The 18,579-nt window shown below is 43.0% G+C and overlaps 1 protein-coding gene across 9 annotated transcripts in view; it reads left to right on the top strand.

The window, feature by feature from the left end:
• Krz (beta-arrestin protein kurtz) overlaps positions 1-18,579 on the top strand; it is a 53,993-nt gene that overhangs the window by 12,560 nt on the left and 22,854 nt on the right. For 2 of the 9 annotated variants that reach the window (XM_076432179.1, XM_076432176.1), the window contains exons 1-3: positions 15,111-16,408; positions 17,103-17,153; positions 18,152-18,365. In XM_076432179.1, coding sequence (XP_076288294.1) covers positions 16,331-16,408; positions 17,103-17,153; positions 18,152-18,365 — 343 coding nt within the window. In that variant the 5' untranslated portion in view covers positions 15,111-16,330. The other 7 variants (XM_076432173.1, XM_076432180.1, XM_076432172.1 and 4 more) reach the window with 7 other exon arrangements.

Below are 18,579 nucleotides of genomic sequence, written 5' to 3'. Positions count from 1 at the left end.
AAGTCGTCTGTATTCTATAAATTGTAAGAAGCTCGACTATTGTATGAGAATTAAAAAAGATTACACGGAATGGAAATGATCTGGGTTGAAATAATCAACATTTCCGTTTACTTAATTTCGTGCTCGTCCATAACTGACACAATTTCTGTTGTCACAAGCTTGAATTTCTATTACGATTGTTTATTAAGTGAGTCATACGAGCTGTGAGAAAGGTATAAAAGTAATTGTTATAATAAGTCCTGTGTTTTCCACTCTTATTGGATAGGTTGTTCTGATTCTGTGCGACTTTTACGAGCGCTGGCGTGGCAGTGAACGTGTTAAGCGTTGAAACAATAGGATCAATCAAGTGAGAGGCTATTGTGTTGCGCTCCTGTAGAAGTGACGAAGAAAATCAGAACTCGTTTGCATATTAATTAGGCTTTACGGTATCGCAGTTCACAACGGACACCTGGAAACTCCGTTCGAACGAGCGGTTAATCTTTCGATCGTCCAATAAAATCACTTTGTCAGAACTATTAACAATTTCTATCTTTCTTTCTCACTGTCTAACGATTCAAAACTCGTGTGAGAACGAGGAAAAAAGAACGACGACGACAAAAAAAGATCTCGCGTGTCTCCCGCATTTAAACGAAAATTCCCGCGTGGTTGCTTCGTTCTTCACCCGTTCGTCGTTCTCTTAGCTTGATCGCCATGCCACCTGTTTCTGTGGGCACCGCGTCTCCGTCTCACGAGGGTATAAATAAATGTTGTTCCTCTTATTTTGTTCTTCGGACCCCTCACCCGACGATATCTTGTCGGAAACGCGACTTTAAATGGGATTTAATGAATATGAATATTATTCAGTTCACATCGGTAGGAGGGAAAATGCTCCACGCTTATGAATATTCAACCGGCACAATGAACACACGTACAGCGCGCATTAAAATAATATTCTTATGGTTCAAAAACATTTAGGAACAAGTTGATAAAAGAAATGCGAACTTGAATGACCTTCAGTAATTATAGTCACGCAATTCCTAGTGGAAAAGGAGCGATCCCGTTTAAAAAATATGACCTCGCGTTCTCGGGAAAAAAAATAAAAACAAATATTTTTATGAGAGTAGTAGAGGTTACCCAACAACGTGCTAATTTTTATTATTTAAATAAAGAGAAAATATGCAAGAAATATGTATATCGATTCGCGCAGTGTATAATTTTCGCTGTGACTCGCTGTATACAAATGGACATTGTGCCGCCGTTCTTTCCTCGGCAGGAAATTAGCAAGAATAAACTAACTGTTCCTCGCAACGAGATAAATCGTAGAGCGAAGGATTAACGATTGTCTATACAGTAAAGATGAATTATTATTCCTGTTATTAATGAGCGAGTCGGTAGACCGGAAGGCGATCGTCAATCTTGACCGGAAGGCTGGTTTGCAGCGCTGGAGGATCGTGTGTACGACGGCACAGTTAATTAAGACGCGGCATCATTCCGTCGTGATACTCGCGCGAGAACGATACCCTTCGTCCTTAAAATACGCAAAGTGGAGTACTCGTAAAGAAAGACAATGGCCGGGGGTCTCGTTACTTTACCCTCGGGCTGTCGGAGGGGGGGGGGGCAAGGGCGGAATGGAAATCACCTGGTCGTTTCTTTCGACTCGCGACCGAGAGAGCCTCTCTCTTTCATTAAAAGTTTACGACGTCGGTGCAAAGAACAACGTAATATCCACGGTATATCCTTCCCGTTACTGTCCACGATCCTCCTTCCCGTGCGGGATCTTATGAATCCTTGCTTGATTAAGGCTTCCGTTTCTCATCTCCGCGGCAATAAGCGAATCCGAGAGATCCGCACCCGTAAATCGAATCTAACGCGGACGAGGTCACAGTCACCGCCAAGGAAAACTATATCTGCAGCAATTTGCAACAATGAAAGCACTCGAATGAAAGGTACACGGGAATTCGCGGAGCACGGTCTGTTGTGTTGGAAAATCTTTTTTAATGAAACTTCTACCAACACGTTCGTGACATTTTCCTGATTACAACGAGCACTGACACGACATAATTAATTTTTACTCATTTTTAATCATGTTAATAATTTATCTTAATGAAACTTGCACCGACATATTCGTGACACTTTTTTGATTAAAATGAGCACAAACATGATACAATTCGGATCACGTCTGTGGAACCTCCGTTATCCGAACTGATTGGTGAAGTGGTTGGAATAATGGTTTCAGATTTAATTTTCACTGATTTGTATGATCAATTGGGTTGGATATGGATTAATATCTTGTATTATTTCGTTTCTGCGTCGCCATAACTCTCGGATCAACACGAAATAGACTCAGGTTCTCGGTGCCTCGAGACCGACAAATAAGACGAGGAACTGATCTCATTCATTTCCCGTTTGAAAGCGTCCCGGCGGCGCGGCGCGCAGAGGAGATGTACATTAGAGAAACGAAATCACCGTGTTTGATCCACGAGGTTAGGAGGAATTTTCATAACGTTTCCGGGACGCGAGAGGCAAGCGTGTGCGCTGCGGGAAGGAAGGAACGAAACGAAGTCACCTTTTTTTTTCTCCCTGCCAGGCCCCCCGTTCGATCCATCGCGCGTCGTATTAGCGGAATTTTCATAACATTTCCCGGCGCGCGGTCGCCGCCGTAAAATACAGCCCCTGCGCTTTTATCAATATTGCTCGCTCCAGTTTTCCCGGTTCACGCGAAACGCCGCACCAGGGGAAGTCTTTCGTGACCGGATCGCAGGCCGGCCATTTGCAATGCAAATACATACAGTCGGGGACAAAAAGATGGGACACCGTATCTTTGCGTTTCCGTATGACGTATCGGTGGTAAATGTACATTTCAGGAAATTTAGTAGATCTCGGAAAATGTCTTCGATAAAATGGAAAAACACATTAGGCGCGTCTGAAATGGCAGCGGCTCTGAAATTCTTTCAGGAAAAATTTTCCGTTCTCTAAATTGCTAAGTAGAAGTGGACACGTAATCAGTAAACTGGTTAGAAATCCAGATAATCATTTCACAAACTAAGAGTCATTTCTAAAATGGCTAAAAGATAGAATTCGATAGAATTTTGTACAATTTTTATTCGTTTCAGATCTACAAAGGGTGTTCTTCATTAAAAATAGGATTTCATTTAATTCCACTTTCTCAAAACTTGTGTAAAATAAACTACACGGTGCCCAATCTTTTTGCCCCCGACTGTATATCGGTATCCGGGGAAGAAAAACCGCTGATAGGGGAAACCATGCGATTTCGCGTTAGCCATAGATCGCGGGTGCGGATCGCGGAATGAGCTGTTTGTCTCGCACGAACCAAATCGCCAGATCGAATTAATTAACCTAATTTCTGTTTCCTGCGCGGGGAAGAACGATGCAGTGTTTGCACGGAACTCGAGCCGTGCTGGCCAGGCTGCGTTATCGGCGGAAATTTGTTTCAACAGCTGGAAATATCATTATTTTAAGTGGTGCAATTCATGTACCGTCAATCCCCCGAGATCCGCGGACCGATTGGATTTCGCCGTCGTCGATGCGTCAACGTTCCGATGCTGTCCACTATCACCTGTGCCCAGAAAAATTTCACCAAATTACTTATTCCGCGCTATCCGTACGGGATAAAAAAAAATAGCACATTTGCACTTATAATTTGTTTCGAAAATGAGTAATTTAAAGCAAGAGATAAATGAAAAGAATTTGATAGCTTGTATTAAAGACTCTGAGCTTTTCATTATCGTTGCACATGCTACTTTATATGTATATCCCTGCAAAAGTGAATTAAGAATGTAAGGAAATATAGTGCTATACATACTACGGCGATTATAAGAAGACAGGTAGCATTGAAATATGTCACTTATGCAAGCATGACGTGGAAGATTCGATTCGTTATTACTAGATTGTGAATCTTTATGCAAAATAAAAATGGTCTGCATCGATTGCAAGCAATACAAACTAAATCGAATGATATTTCTCACTGCATCAATTATATCACTGCACACGCGATCAGAGGAAAGCCTCTATTACAGGAAATTCGCTCTCAATTTTCTCGAATCTAAATTGATACCCGAAATTGCCAGTTTGCATAAACGCCGCCACTTTAATCACCAGGTTCCACAATCCGCACCTCGGCAACGGATACAATGTGTCCCCACGGTGCTTAAACGCCTGATCGACGTAATCATAGTGGCATAGCTAGTGCTTACAGTCGGTGCGTCAATATTTTTCGATTATTTCCGGACAAACGGGAAAGAGCATCCGGCGGAAAGCAGAAATTCGCTTTCGCGGATACGTTGGCTGGTCATTGCAAAACCGATCAAGGACCTCTGGCTGTGCGAACCGGCCGGCCTTGAATTACTAGGTATTCGATGACTGACGAACATAAGCACCGGTGGCGCGCACGTCCGGATCGCTCGTGATCGTGGCACAGAAATTTGTTCGCAAGGAATCGCGGATATCTCGTATACCCGCCTGTCTCTCTGTAAAAATCGTTCCCACGAGTATCCGGCTGCCGTGACGTCCAGACACTGTATCCGAGGTTTCCGCAGAAACAATATGCCCATAAATAAAGTACCGATCTCGCACGTGTGCCGCGTACACAATTCTCGAAAACTCGGCGTTGCGCGAGCCTCGGTTCCATTAATCTTTTATAGATTTCAGACACGGAACTGTCGTTACTAGATTGCACTTTTACAACGAACACGGCGCGATCTGAAACAGAAGACAACTTCTTTTGATGTTACTTCAAAAAATTGTTCAATCATACGCCACGAGATTCACTACATTAACAAATCTAATTAGCTGAAAATAGTACAACAGGATCCTCAAGATTTGTTAATGTTTTGTCAGAGATCCTTTCAAAAATTAAATTATTTTCTGATCCTGTTGTGCCATTCTCAACTAATTAGATTTGTTAATAAACTGACACGTGTAAGCAAGTCAAGTCTCTCTGATCTCGTGGCGTGTAATTGGAAAATTTTCGGCTAATTGGTCCCCGGAAAATCTATTGTTACGTTCGAGTGCCTGTACTCTATTAACCGGGAGCAGCCGGGAAAAGATTGAATATCGCACGAGAACTGGTTGTTCAGGTCGATCGGGTTCGAGCGTCGTCCTCGATTCGCGACGGAGAACGCACGCGGAAGAGACAGAAACGATCGGTCGGATTGCAACGAGCGATGTCCTTTGATGACGACATCGAGAGGATGTCGACGCCCTGAAAAATTCATGCCGGTACGTCCGCAGGGACGAGCGGCGCGCGAGCCTCGAGAGCTTGCTCTCGGGTGAAAATTTTAATGGTCGACCGAAAATAACCCCATGTAACGAGTCGGTATTCCAGCCGCGGCGTGTTCAACGTTCAAATCCGCCGTTAAGATTCCTGGAAGTATTCCCGCTATGAATATAACGAGCGTGTATGTAGCTCCGGTGTGCGTCACAAGGAAATCACGTGTCGTGCATCACGTGGAGGGGTACGCCGATCGTACCAAACGATTTTTCGATCCAAGATTCTTCGATCGAACGATGCTGGAAAGTGAACGGGATTGCACGTGGGGCATAGGAGCCCGATTAGGCACTTTTGCTGCTGGCCGAAGAGACAACGTCAGCGAATGATGAAAGGGTCGCCATTCCAGAAGAGGAGAGCTTCGTTGTCTGATGGAACGACGCCACGACCTAATGGAATAATCCACGGGAATCCCTGCAAAAGTTTCAGCTGTGTATTGCACGCTCTGTACGGTTCGCCATCGGATCGATCGCGCGATAGCCTGCAACCTTGCACCTAGTGCGCGACGCGTCGATCCGTTTCTGGGTTATCAGGGCCTGCGAACAAATTTCTAACGGGGCCAACTTTTTGTCCTCGCGCGTCCGCTGCCAGGAAAAACACTCGATTGTCAGTCGGACTTTTCAACTTGGAGTTGTAGACCGTGGAACTTGTAAACTGTGACCTGCATCGCGGTGGCGGTGGCTACAATGAACGCAACCAGCGCAGCGTTCGCATTCTCATGCCGTCGCGCTGGTGCAAGGGTGCCCCAATGATCTGGAAACCAGGCCGGCTCGTTCGGCGACACAAGTCGACCGAAATTGCGGCGAAATGACGTTTTATAGGAAGCTTGAATTTCACGGGAATCGGATTAAATGCTGGACACACGAGCAATTGAATCGCACTCGGCTGGCGTTCCGTTAATTGCTTGCCAATTTTACTTATTGCGATCGCCGCGACGTTGTTGACGCGTGTAGAAGCACTCGTGGACCAGTTCGCGGAAACTGGAATCAAAAAGTCGTTCGCTCGCTCGACAGCTCTTTCTGGGACATATAATATAATATAGGAACTTGTTCAACTGAAACGAGCGCTACACTCCGCGAACACTCTTCTCACACGGGGCGGATCGGAAACGCTTTATCCGCGGAATCGGACTAGACATATGCACACACACACTCCGGGGGTGTAATTAACAGAATTAATAATTCATTTGCACGCGAGCCGTGCACTATCGCGCATCGTTTCCTTTTTGTGCCGGTCACGTTCCTCGTAAATGATTCAATTGCACGTTTATTAAAACGAGGAACGTTGAACCGCCGTCACGAGCGTGTATTATCCATCCCGGAAATTAAAGCAATATTTGTTTATGAATATTTCCAGTTGTACAAACTGATTCCCGGCGCACACACCCTCCCCCGAACAATTGACGGGCAGGAACGATCAACCGGAAACTCGTTTTCATCGGTTGCTCGCGTTACGTTATCTTGCTGCGCGAGATCAAGCCGTGCCCGATCAATTAGAGTGCGACCAATGATAAATTACCGCACTGATAAGCGAAATGACACTGTTGTTCACGATTCGGCGTTATTGTGGAATTACTAAACTGCGGATCTTTATGCGTTTATGGAATGTGTACATTTCGATAGAATTTGGTACGGTTTTTATTTACTCCAGATCTGTAAAAGCTACTACCACTGAAAATAAGATTTTATTTAATTCCGCTTTCTTTTCAAATTTACAAAACATATCTACAGTCTTGCAATTACTAATTGTGAATAGTGTCTGCATTTTTTGAGACACGAAGAAATGTTTCCGGCAAAAGGTTTTGAACTCTTACGATCGTAGCCCTTCGCGAGACAATTTCAACGATATAGTCGTTCAAGGTCGATCAAGATTATGCACGTATTTCGTACGTGTGCGTTTTGAGCTATTCATCGTGGAATTTGCTACGCGAGGGAATCATTGGATCGTCTCTATAAGACCCACGGGATCGCTCTTATATTATGAATGCCAGAGATCTATCCGGAAAGCCAGCAGCACGTGGACTTCAACACAGGGGAGCTTATAACGCGTAATTGATGTAACGATAAACCATTTGGAGTGGACCGCGGAAATTAGCCCTCAGGCGAACCTCAGGTTATCCAATATTCGAGGAAGATTAACGGGTGCTGGCCTGGAATAAATCTAGGAGATCAAGACCGTGTATGATCGGCCGTTATTAATTAATTAATTAATTAGGAACTGTTGTTCAGTTCGCTCGGAACTTCCGCGGAGGTATAGCGAGCTCGATAAAATCAACAGCAAGAAATTTGCTTTTAAATAGACAATCAAATGAATATTGTAGAACGTAAAGGTTTTGGAAATAAATTATACATATATTATCTCTCTCTGTCATTAAAAGTCCGATAGTAGAAATATTTATTTGAGATACAGAGAGGTGTTTTAAAAATGTTTCCACGCACAATATACCCGTGATTCGATCGTCAATGAAATATCTGGGATTAAAATGAAAATATACGGTACAGCGTTCTGCACGTGCTTCTTTAGGCCGATCGGGATCTATTTGCACGCCGTCGGATTTCGTTCTGTTTGCACAATGATTGGAATTTTTTGTGCGGGAAAGCTATTTGCCAGATAGTCGGCGCACCAAAAAACTGGATACGCCGAAGCCGTTGGGAAATCGATAGCTCTCCTCGATACTAGATATCGCGTGATTCATTGCCGACGACGGTATTTATCATAAGTGGAATCTTGAAGCGAGTCGACGTGGATCCAAAAAGTATTTCGAAATATCCGATTCTCGATGAATTATCAATATTCAACCTGCCATAATTTCGTTAAAAATAACAGTACGAGAAGAAATTTAAACTCATTTTACAGCTTGAAGTCTCTACTTTCGCAGTGAATCGTTCATTTTTATCTAGGAACATTTTTACATGATAAAGCAGTTGAGAAAAACGGAGGGCACGTTTTTGCTCGACAATGCTGCAAATTGAATTGTCTGTGAAAACATCCAAAAAATTCTTCTTCAGAACGAGCTTTTAAAACTGGATGTACGATTTCTTTTAGTGGTGTACTGCCAACTTCGAAGTTGTTCGTCACATGTTTGTTCCATAAAACTGCCAAAAAAGATCGTTCTTGCACGTTAATCTTTACGGCAAACAATTGCGTCCGCGTGGGGCTCGCTGCGAATTGTGTAGCTAAATATTGACGGACACGAAAGTTGGTCAAAGTTTAGCAGAAATAATGAGGTTTGCCGTACCGCGATATAGGTTAAAGCAGTTTCGAGTGAGTACGCAGATATTTATAGGGAACGCGGTGGGGTATTTAATTACCGTAGATCGATCAACGCGCGTTATCGATCCGTCGGCGCAACACTTGCTCGCGGGCTAGATCCGAGAGATTACCTCCGCAACGATAGAATAATCATGTGTCACCGTGGAAATAACATTTACGGTCTGCGTGAATTAACTGTAGACGCGAAGTCCAAATTGCGCGATTAAGCCCGCAGCATTGATCACTTCACCCTTATTTGCAAGCTCAGAATTTAATCGGTACGCATTTCAAAATGAAATGAAAGTTTTTAAACGACTGCGATCTACACATCTACACCTCTAACGGTTATTAAGACTGTCATTGTACGCTAACTGTAAGCCTTATGTATAACAGCTGAAATAAACCTATATGTAATAGGTTTCAGTGGCTCAATAAAAAAGAAAAATGAAATGAATGAAATTCACAAAATGAATTCTCGTTGATTTTTGTTAAAAAATAGACGGATTCAGTGCGTTAACTTCAGATCATTTTTGCCATAAAATCACAAAACTTTTCAGCGTTGGACTTTTGACTGTGCTTTTAACTATACTTGACTTTTTAGTAACATTTCTTATTTTATAAATTGTCTGAAATTGATGGCTCTGCTCTACTTCACCATCTCTTGCAAAATTTTTAAGAAATTCCAAATCTTCATCATTCGAGAGCTTCCGGACCAGAGTATCCTCTCGCGAGTTGAACTAGATCCTTCACGAAACATGTTCCAAGCGTTTCGCGGTGGAATCGTGCGCTCCGCCGAAGTTATACATTTCTTGGGGATAAATTTCGGCATGGCGCGTCGACGACTAGATAATAAATGGCGCTGGCCATTGTCTCCGTTCTTTTTACGCGTGTACGTTATCGCGAGTAAAATATCTCTCCGACTCCCGGCGCGGCGAATATGAGATCGCGACATTAAAATTCAGTGGGATATATATATTTAATGTTTATTCAATAGCCTCGCGCGTGGTGGTCGTATGAATTGGTCAACGATCCCGACGCGTATTAACGATTTTTCGGGGCGGTTCTGCGTTTTTGATCGTTCACGCTCAACGGGACAGAACAGAAATTGAATGCTGCTGTCAGCCGCAAAGTCACACGGGTGAAAAGGTATCGGGGAAATCGAGATGGCTGGAATATTAAATACGATACAACGCCCCTCGCTGGAAAGCCTTTCAGATCCAGGACTCTTTTCAGCGCCTTCGGCAGAGCTTCTTCGACATGTATCAAATCGGATCCGACGAAACTTATTACAGAGCTCGCTCCTTACTTCGGGGAATTAACTCATCCCTTAAGGGGGTCTTCCACGGTAGTTTCGCATTCTCTTAAAGCTCGTGTCCTTAAAAGTCCGCAGGATTGATTAAAATTCCAAGATTTATCAAATTTTTAGACCATTTTTAAAATAACATGTTTGTTGAATAAAATCGCATTCTCTTAAAGCTCGCGTCTTTAATCACTTGCCGTATTTTAACGAGTCACACTCGTGATGTACATTTTAAACACAGTCTAACAAATATTAATTTTACACCTTTCTTTTTAAATGAAATAAATATTGAAGTATTAAAATAAATGTAGCCATACGAAAAATACAAAGTTTCTTTTCTTTTCTACGACATTTTTGGGGACAAAGACGTTTAAATCACTGTGACTGTAAAGAAAATTATACGGCAAGGGGTTAAAAATAAGTCGGCAGAAGGATTTATTAAAATTGTAAGATTTACCAAACTTAGCCAATTTTTAAAATAATGTATTTGTTCAATAAAAATAATAGTAAATTAAAGCCCGTCATGCTCGAATCTGGGAGCGAAATTTCTGTTCGGGCGTCGTGCTTGCACGGTTGCACGTTTACCGTGCAATTTAAGCGATCTCCAGTCGTCGTTTTACGCTTTGTGCACCGTGCACGGCACGGCCGAACTGTGACGAGTACGCGCATGTTCCTGATAATAACTAATAAATTCTGCAATTTAGTATAGTGGGACGTCCATTACTTCTCTCGGCACCCTCGTTCCGCATGCGCGTGTACAAAGTGTCGTCGTAACCATCGCATAAACTCCGCCGCATCAAAGCACTGGAAAACGTGTCTCTTTCAGAAGGGAAAATTGCACCGTTAACACGGCAATTTTCTTGCCCCTTGAAACGTAATTGAATGGCCGGCGAGCACACGCGCGCGCCCCGAACAATTCATCTCTGCGATCACCGCAAATTAAAGTTATGCGACCTGCCTCTATTCCCTTCTCCTTCTCTCGCTCTCTCCGCGTAGCCATGTCTCGTTTCATCGCGAAACAATTGCAGTTGATATCGTATTAACGCGTGAAAACTCGGATTGAAACTCGGATTCCTGCCCGACGGCAATCGCAACAATTTCGCCACGTAACAACAATGTTATATGGGAAAACTTCCGGACAGAAATCTCACTTCACTTCTAAAGAGAAACGGATAACAAAAAGAGAACTTTTTTGTTTTCAATTATTTGTTTTGTAAAACTATTGCCGATATGTGGCTTGGTCGGGTAAGGGGGTCAGACGTGACCCCAAAGAAAATCCTCCGTCGCAAGTTTCAAGGTATCTCCACCACAGGAGGGTAGTTCGGGGTGAGCACGGTTTAATGAATTATTTCTTCCGTTCTGGTTCGTGAAAAATTCCGAAAAAATTCATGAACATTCTATTCGAAAGCTCACACGAGTACGAATTTTTTCCGAAATTGCTACTAAAATATTTCAGTTCCCTAGAATATTAAGAATATATGTCTGCTGTTCTACTTCGTGAAAAATTACAAAAAAATTCATGAATATTCTATGTGGTGGGCACACACGACTACGAATTTTTTCCGAATTTTCCACTAAAAGATTAAGGATTGGATTTGTCTAAATCCAACCGTGGAATGACGAGACAAAGCGAAGGGGCGTGTAACTTGTAGATGAAAATGAATGTGTAAAGAAGAGGAGAGATTCACCGACGACAGAACGTCCCGACGAGGTCAGTAATTAGTAATCGAAAAGTTTCACGAGGATGGAAATAGGGTTTTCTCTTTCCACGCGTTTTCCCACGTGAGTCGAGTCAAACTTGATTACTCCGGCGACACGGGACGGCCGCCTGTTCACCTAACCGAGACCTCGCCTGCGGATATGAAATTATAGTCATGGCGTAATTAGTACGAACCCGTACAACCATGTACTGCGAAAATGATGCCCCGGTAAGCGAATTCCCATGATTTATGCGGATCGGACCTGCACAGCGACGCGATCGCGTCAGGTATGCATAATTAGTTATGGTTAGCTACCGTGTTCTTGTTGCTAGTGCGTGAAACCGGCTGTCACGCCTACGTATTTCTGATAAAACGAAAAAATCACCTCTTGTGTTTCCTTTCGAAAATATCAACCGGTGCGCGTACAGGCTGATTCAGTTAAATGTACCACCTGAACTACAATATTTCGTATATGACAAAATGGTTGAAACGAAAGTTGTATTGTAACAAGGGTAGCGTACAATGTAATAATCAGTTTTCCCCTGTTTCACTTTTTTATCGAGATATTGAGGTCACCTTGAGTTTCTTTACTGTGAGGGGCGAATTTTAATCTCGTGGTTGAAGGATGAAAAATTAATCTTACTGAGACAGAGAATTGTAGACGATTTTTAATACCTTACCTTTTGTAATAAAGAAACTCAAGGTGGTTTTTATATTAAATCCTATTTTTAACGTTTACGAGGCGTAATTTGCATTATTCAGAAGCATAAAGCTGCGTATGTTGCTATTTTTATAAAGCTGCGACAGCTGCATGCTGCCGAATAATGCAAATTACGTCTCGTAAACGTAAAAATTGGACTTTCAGGGCCCATTGCGGCCTAGATTTATCTTTTGTCTAGCGCTTTTGACTAATGAAAAGCATCCCGCACCCTTGCAATCCTGAAAACCATACAATTTTTAAATAGTCTACAATTTCGGTGGCCCACTGAATCGCCCTGTAGAATAGATCGTCGATCGACCAGAAAAGTTGACGCAGTGCCCGGCTCTCCGTGTCGATATGTTTTCGAAACCGAGAATCTATTTCCGAAACCGCGGCGAACCTGCATGTTACTCGGAAATCGCCACCAAGAATAGCCAATTTATTGTCGCTCGTTCAAACTTCCCCGACACCGTCGTGTTCCTCGTTCTTCGGGAACTTCCTCGTTGATCTCACGCCTCGTCACGGATTTCGTTCGCGTTTCTCTTTCGTCTGGAAAACCTGGAGTTTCACGAAGAACTGTGGATCCGGGAAAAACGAACCTGAAGGAAGAGCGAGAACGCCAGGCTCCGGGAAAAACGGATTCTTCTCGCAAGTTCGTAATCGAGTGAAATCGACTGCTTATCAGTTTTATCGGGTTTCCCGCAGCGCTCCCGTCCCGATTTAATTTCTGCCGCGGACTATTGTATTACGCGAGAGAGCGTCGAAGCAACTTTCATCCAAGCCTTCCGCGGAACGTCTTGCACAATATTTCACGCAGCCAGAGGTTGGATCTTCGAAGGAAAACTGTTCACGGCTACAGGAAATTGTTCGAGTTAGAAACCAGCCTGCGAGAGAGGCGGTCGCTGTTATCAGAAACTTTTCTGGTTACTAAATGTCAACGTGCCGGCTCACGATCGTCATAGACCGACATTTTCGACTCGATCGATCCGCGAAATTCATCCCGAGATTTTCAAGTTTTGCGGTATTCAGTCGAACTTTAAATCGCTTCTCGAGATTCAATTATTTGACACTTTGAGCGCCCACTTGGCAACTTCCGAGACTTCGCGGGTATGAGAACTGAACATTTCAGAAGTCGACTGCAGCGTCAGAAATTATATAAAAATGTACTTTCAACTCTTGTATAATAAGTACTCGCTGATTCTTTAATTTCTTTTATGCAAGGTGAAAATTTCAAAAGTCAACTGCGAGGACAGAAATTATATATAAAAATGTACTTTTAATTCTTACATAAAATTCTTATATGAAAAGCACTCTTGAATTCTTTTATGTAAAAATAACTCAACTGCAGGGACAGAAATTACATAAAAATTAAATCCTCTTAATCTCAGTCACACTATTTTATAGTATATTATAAAATTCGCAGTGGCGAAAAAACCTTTTTGTTCAAAATAATTAAATAAAAGCGCGTTGAGAGTTTTAACGACAGTGCTGTGTCGACACCGGTTATATAATAAATTATAACGAGACGCTGTTCAGTGTTTTTACTACCCCAGGCAAAATGTATTTAACCGAACAAAACAAGATATGGGCACAATTATTTGCATACAGAACGTGAGAGACATTTCCATTATCAGTTACAGCAGTAATAGTGTTCATGCATAACTAAGACAATAATATCAAAATTTTTCTTCCCTCATGCAAAACAGGAAAATTTTACATCGACTCGAGGAAGCTTCCTCCCTCGTCTTCACGGTTCGAAAAATTTCTCTGCTTTGTTATTGAAATTTCTTTATACATAATTTATGACATCCGGACAAGAATTGTTATTTCCATCAGCATGGATATCCTTAGCATGGATTCCCGTTTTATGATCACATTTACGATTTTCGAACATTTTCTACGGGATTTAACAAGGCAGTAAACCTTGACGATTTTCATGACTCATACGAAATGCCCCGATGTTCTTTAATAGAAAATCGTCTCTCAAATTGTGCTTTGAATTTAGAGTTTAAATGTTGAACTGACAAAAAGTTTCCTGCCAGCTTGATTTTGCGAGGAACGATTTTTCGAGGACCAGCCGCGTACGATCTCGCGATCTCGATCTAGAATCGACACGGAACCTGGCCGCGTGCTTACACGCTCCAGCGCGCACGAATCGTTCCGTAGATCGCGCTAAGAATTACACGAGCGTCGATTGAAATTGACATCCATTTGTCAAGGCCTGTTTAGTCTGTGGTCGACGCTCGCGGGGGTTGCGCTATGTTGCTGAAAAGCTAGTGCAGCAGTGATCGCGGATCGGCGAGCTTCTCCCTTGGATCATCTTCTCTGCGTCTTGCTACCTCGCAGAATCTGTGATTTTCCCGATCGCGAAGTGGTTGCTTGCTTTTAACTTTGAATTACTCGTATAGAAACATTAAATTGAGTGTTTCAATCATAATACAAAGGTGTCGACCACACTGGCGAATCTCTATTTTGCATTAAAGTAGTTGTTTCGTTGGATAAAAATTGATTTATCTTATTGTTAGACTGAGCTGTAAAGTAGAAAGTGGAGTGCGAGTGATTGAAGGTTAAATAATCCGAACAGTGTTGTGTCCGGCGTGCACACCGTGTTCCCTAACGAGCGTCTACGTTTGGTACAACGATAAAAATGAAAATGTCCGTCAGGTGACGCGATTGCACGTTCGCGAAACGTGAAATCAGCGTTTCGCGTGAGACGGTCCCGATAATCAGATTACACGGGGCGGCTCCGACTCGACGCGAAGGGAACGCGCTTTAAAACACGATTACTCGGCCCGTGCTTTCCGCGATTGGATTATTTATCGCGACGAAGCTCGGCGACGCAACGAGAAAATTAGAAAATCGTCGGCGGGAGCATGGCGAAGGTGAAGACTAGAAACTCGATAAATCCTCCTGCAGTGCGGCTCTATCCGGCCTGCGGATGTTTATGTTAATTCGCGAGAGCTCGAGGATCATGGGAAAGGGAATTAGGGATTCAACTATGTTATTGCATTTCATTCCGGCTATATTTGCCTCGAGTGCTGAAAGATTTGCAGTCTGCTGCTCGTCTTTCCGCCGATGCACCCGTGCACCGTACTCTATTGCACAGAATACAATGGGATTACTTAATCGACATTCTTTACTGTTCATCTTTCTGCTCTTTCTTATACTCTCTGGTGAATTATCATCTTAACCTCTTGGCATACTGAGATCTAGCTTGCTAGCTAAAGTATATCTGAAGTAGTTGGTACGCGAAAGAATCGTTGAAACGAAAGTTGTACAAAGTATGTACAAAGTTTATTGTCATGTGGAAATTTCGATCTCGTGGTTGACGAGAGAATTGAATGTCCTCTACAGTAGAAAATGTTTAATCGTGATGCAAAACATGTCGAGCATGGCATTAAAAATCACGTATTAGGTTGGAGGGAAGGTTCTGTCGTATTTGAAAGAAAACATTTGAATCAATTTGTAGAAATATTTGTTTAATATTATTCGGTTACACTGATATCAATAAATGTTTAAAAATGGCCGTGATCAAAGCTTAGTATGAAATTGTGCATTTTTATCTCCAAAATACACGGCAAACACGAGCGGTCTTATTGCGCAAGCTAATATTAGTTTTAAAAGTTTATTGGATTGAGTGAAGTGAAATAGTAAATAACGTAAATGGCGCAAACTCACGAGTCAACGTAGGAACGGTGCGAGAGTTAAAACGATTCCAGCGAAAGTCGCAACGCAAACATTTCCGGAAAGATGGCCGCGTACTTCGGGACAAGTGAGACAACAGAGATGATCACACGGCGATATGTTTGAAAAAGTTTCGCTTCTGATCCGAGGGGTGGTCGTCGTCGAATTCTTGAAAACGCGTCCTCGAAGACACCCTTCGCAGAGAACAGTGTACAGCTTTCTTTCACGGCGAAAGGGAGCGAATGAAACGTGTATCATTGACGTCCCTTTTGATACCGTTTCCCAGCGTTCTCGTTGGCCGCGCTTTGACGGCGTCGACCCAAAGGGTCGTTACACGAGTGCGCCACGCTCTCAAACGCCGACGCTGAACGTCCTTTTCGGCGTGCATTACGCGTACGGTATGCAGCCGGTGCTTTTGTCGATTAACAATGCGTGCGAGCGGTGCGTGGTCGCTTGGAAGAGAACGCCAGTGCAGTCCGATCAAATGGGAATCTCCAAAACGAAACGTAATACACTGGGGCAGCCGTATTTTTGAACTTTTGAAAAATAAATTCAGTGAAAGGTTATTCTCAGAAAAATACCTTTATTTATTTTTTATCGGCCATCGTTCATATAGAAGGGGTGAAAACAGCCCTCCAGTTCGTGGTTGGAATATCTCGGAAACTAGGGGGATGATTCAAATGAGAAACATTTTTCCGCTAATTTTTCCAATTAAATGTTAATCTATCTTTGTAATTATGTGTTGGCTTTCTTGTTTAAACTGTGGGCATTGACCGATGTTAATCTTGTGTGCAGTCCTATCATCGAACATCAACATTTCCTCCGCGTCAGTACGCGATAAGGTTTAATGGCTTTGCTGGTCATTTCTGTATACCCTCGAGTATCAGTCTGGCGAATCTCATCGAGCCCATCTTAACGAGTGTTGCGCGAAATTTAGCAGAAGTGTGATCGCGTGGCTTTACGACTCGAATAAAGATCGAATATGGAGTATACGCGGTTCCTAGCAATTTTTCTTTCCAAAAATGATCTCAAAGAATTTTAAGCGATTTCTCTCGTGAGTATAGCAAGGGGAATTTAACACACTCTCTCTAATAGGAATGCCCCTGGTAGATTACGTGCTATCTGAAACTAATTACCGAGAAAAATTAATTACACGTAAAATGGCAAGCGGTCTGACCCTCCCCCTATGACGTGTTACAGAAAAAGTCGCAGCTTTTATCTGATGTCCCGAAGGAAACAACATTTTTAGCCGTGAGTGCATACGTTTAGCGATTAAAACGTAATACGATAGAAGCACTTAGCAACTGGTGTTCGTACGACCACTTAACAGTTTACACTCCCGTCTAAAAGTCGCCGGACACTTATTCAAATTTGGATGCAAAGGACCTATATCATGAGACAAAAATGGTACTTACTAATTTGTTCTAATGTAGAGAACATGTAAATCAAATCTGACCGAAATATCTCAATCTCCTTTCTCCAACATTTATTCAAATCAAGCTGAAAGCTTGTATTCTTTAATTACCATTTTGTTGAAGATAAGTATAAGCATCCGGTCATTTATGGACGGGAGTGTATGTCTTGCGACAGCGTTATCCAATTTTATGAATTAACGAAACGTATTTCTTCGATTACAAGCTCGGATAAAAAAAGCTGTCCTATTTTATTCTAACTTTCTTTCAATACATATAAAAAAATGGAGTCGTACGGTCCACTGTGAAAAAGTTCCCCCGTCGCGGAGGGTACACAAGAAATTCGAGTTGTACGGTTTCTTTTGTTCGAAAATCCGCGCAATTAGTGGTCAAACAGCAAATAGAGTGGCGAACGACGAGTTAACTCGTCTCCGCCGTCGGTTAAGCGTTAAGCAACGCCGGGAACGGAAACTAGATACGGTAGTTTACTCGAGTGAAAGGAAAGCGTGGTGCCATGGGAGTTGGGGGCGGCTAAGGGAATGGAAGGTTCGTTTGAACGAAGGGCGCTGCGGCACTTGGCTGTTAACAAATTCAGCAACGACTTCTGACTCGCTGGCAGAAACTCGGCGAAAGTTAGAATGTACTGCAACTTTACTGCAGCGCGGTTCCTTCTCGATGGGTGTGTTTCTCCGGGATCGGTCGAGGGATACGAAAACACTCGTTCGACTTTCTTTCTAGTTGGAGACGTTCCCGGGAACGTTGCTGATGCTTCGAGATCGATCTTCGCCCGAGTAGAAGCGGCAATTGAATTTTTCTTTTTTCTCTCTTTCTCTGCAGTGGGACAGTTCGGAATCCGAGTGCTCGGAGGCGGAGGACTCAAATGAGTTAGGGGCCATCGTCAGCCCCGAGATTTGCGCGATGGACACTGTGGACAGTGCCAGCAAGCGGCAAGCTACTCGCGTCTTCAAGAAGTCGAGCCTGAATGGAAAGATCACGGTCTATCTCGGCAAACGGGATTTCGTCGATCACATAACGCACGTCGATCCCATAGGTAAGCAAAAGTCCTTAAAAGGGTGTTCTCCTTCCTTCTGATTTCTCGATAACGCAACGATGGGCTTTTTCAGTAGTCAGAAGCGCTAGATAAAATCTAGACCGCTGTCTCCCTCAAAAGTCCTACTTTTACGTTCGCGCATGTAGCTACTTTCATAATGCTGCGACTAGCACTTTCGACTACTGAAAAACCCCACCTTTCACCCTTGCAATCC

Source organism: Lasioglossum baleicum, chromosome 10 (assembly GCF_051020765.1).
Source record: "Lasioglossum baleicum chromosome 10, iyLasBale1, whole genome shotgun sequence".
Lineage (NCBI taxonomy): Eukaryota > Metazoa > Arthropoda > Insecta > Hymenoptera > Halictidae > Lasioglossum > Lasioglossum baleicum.
The sequence above is the reverse complement of the archived record's forward strand: the minus strand, read 5'-3'. Positions and strand labels throughout refer to the sequence as shown.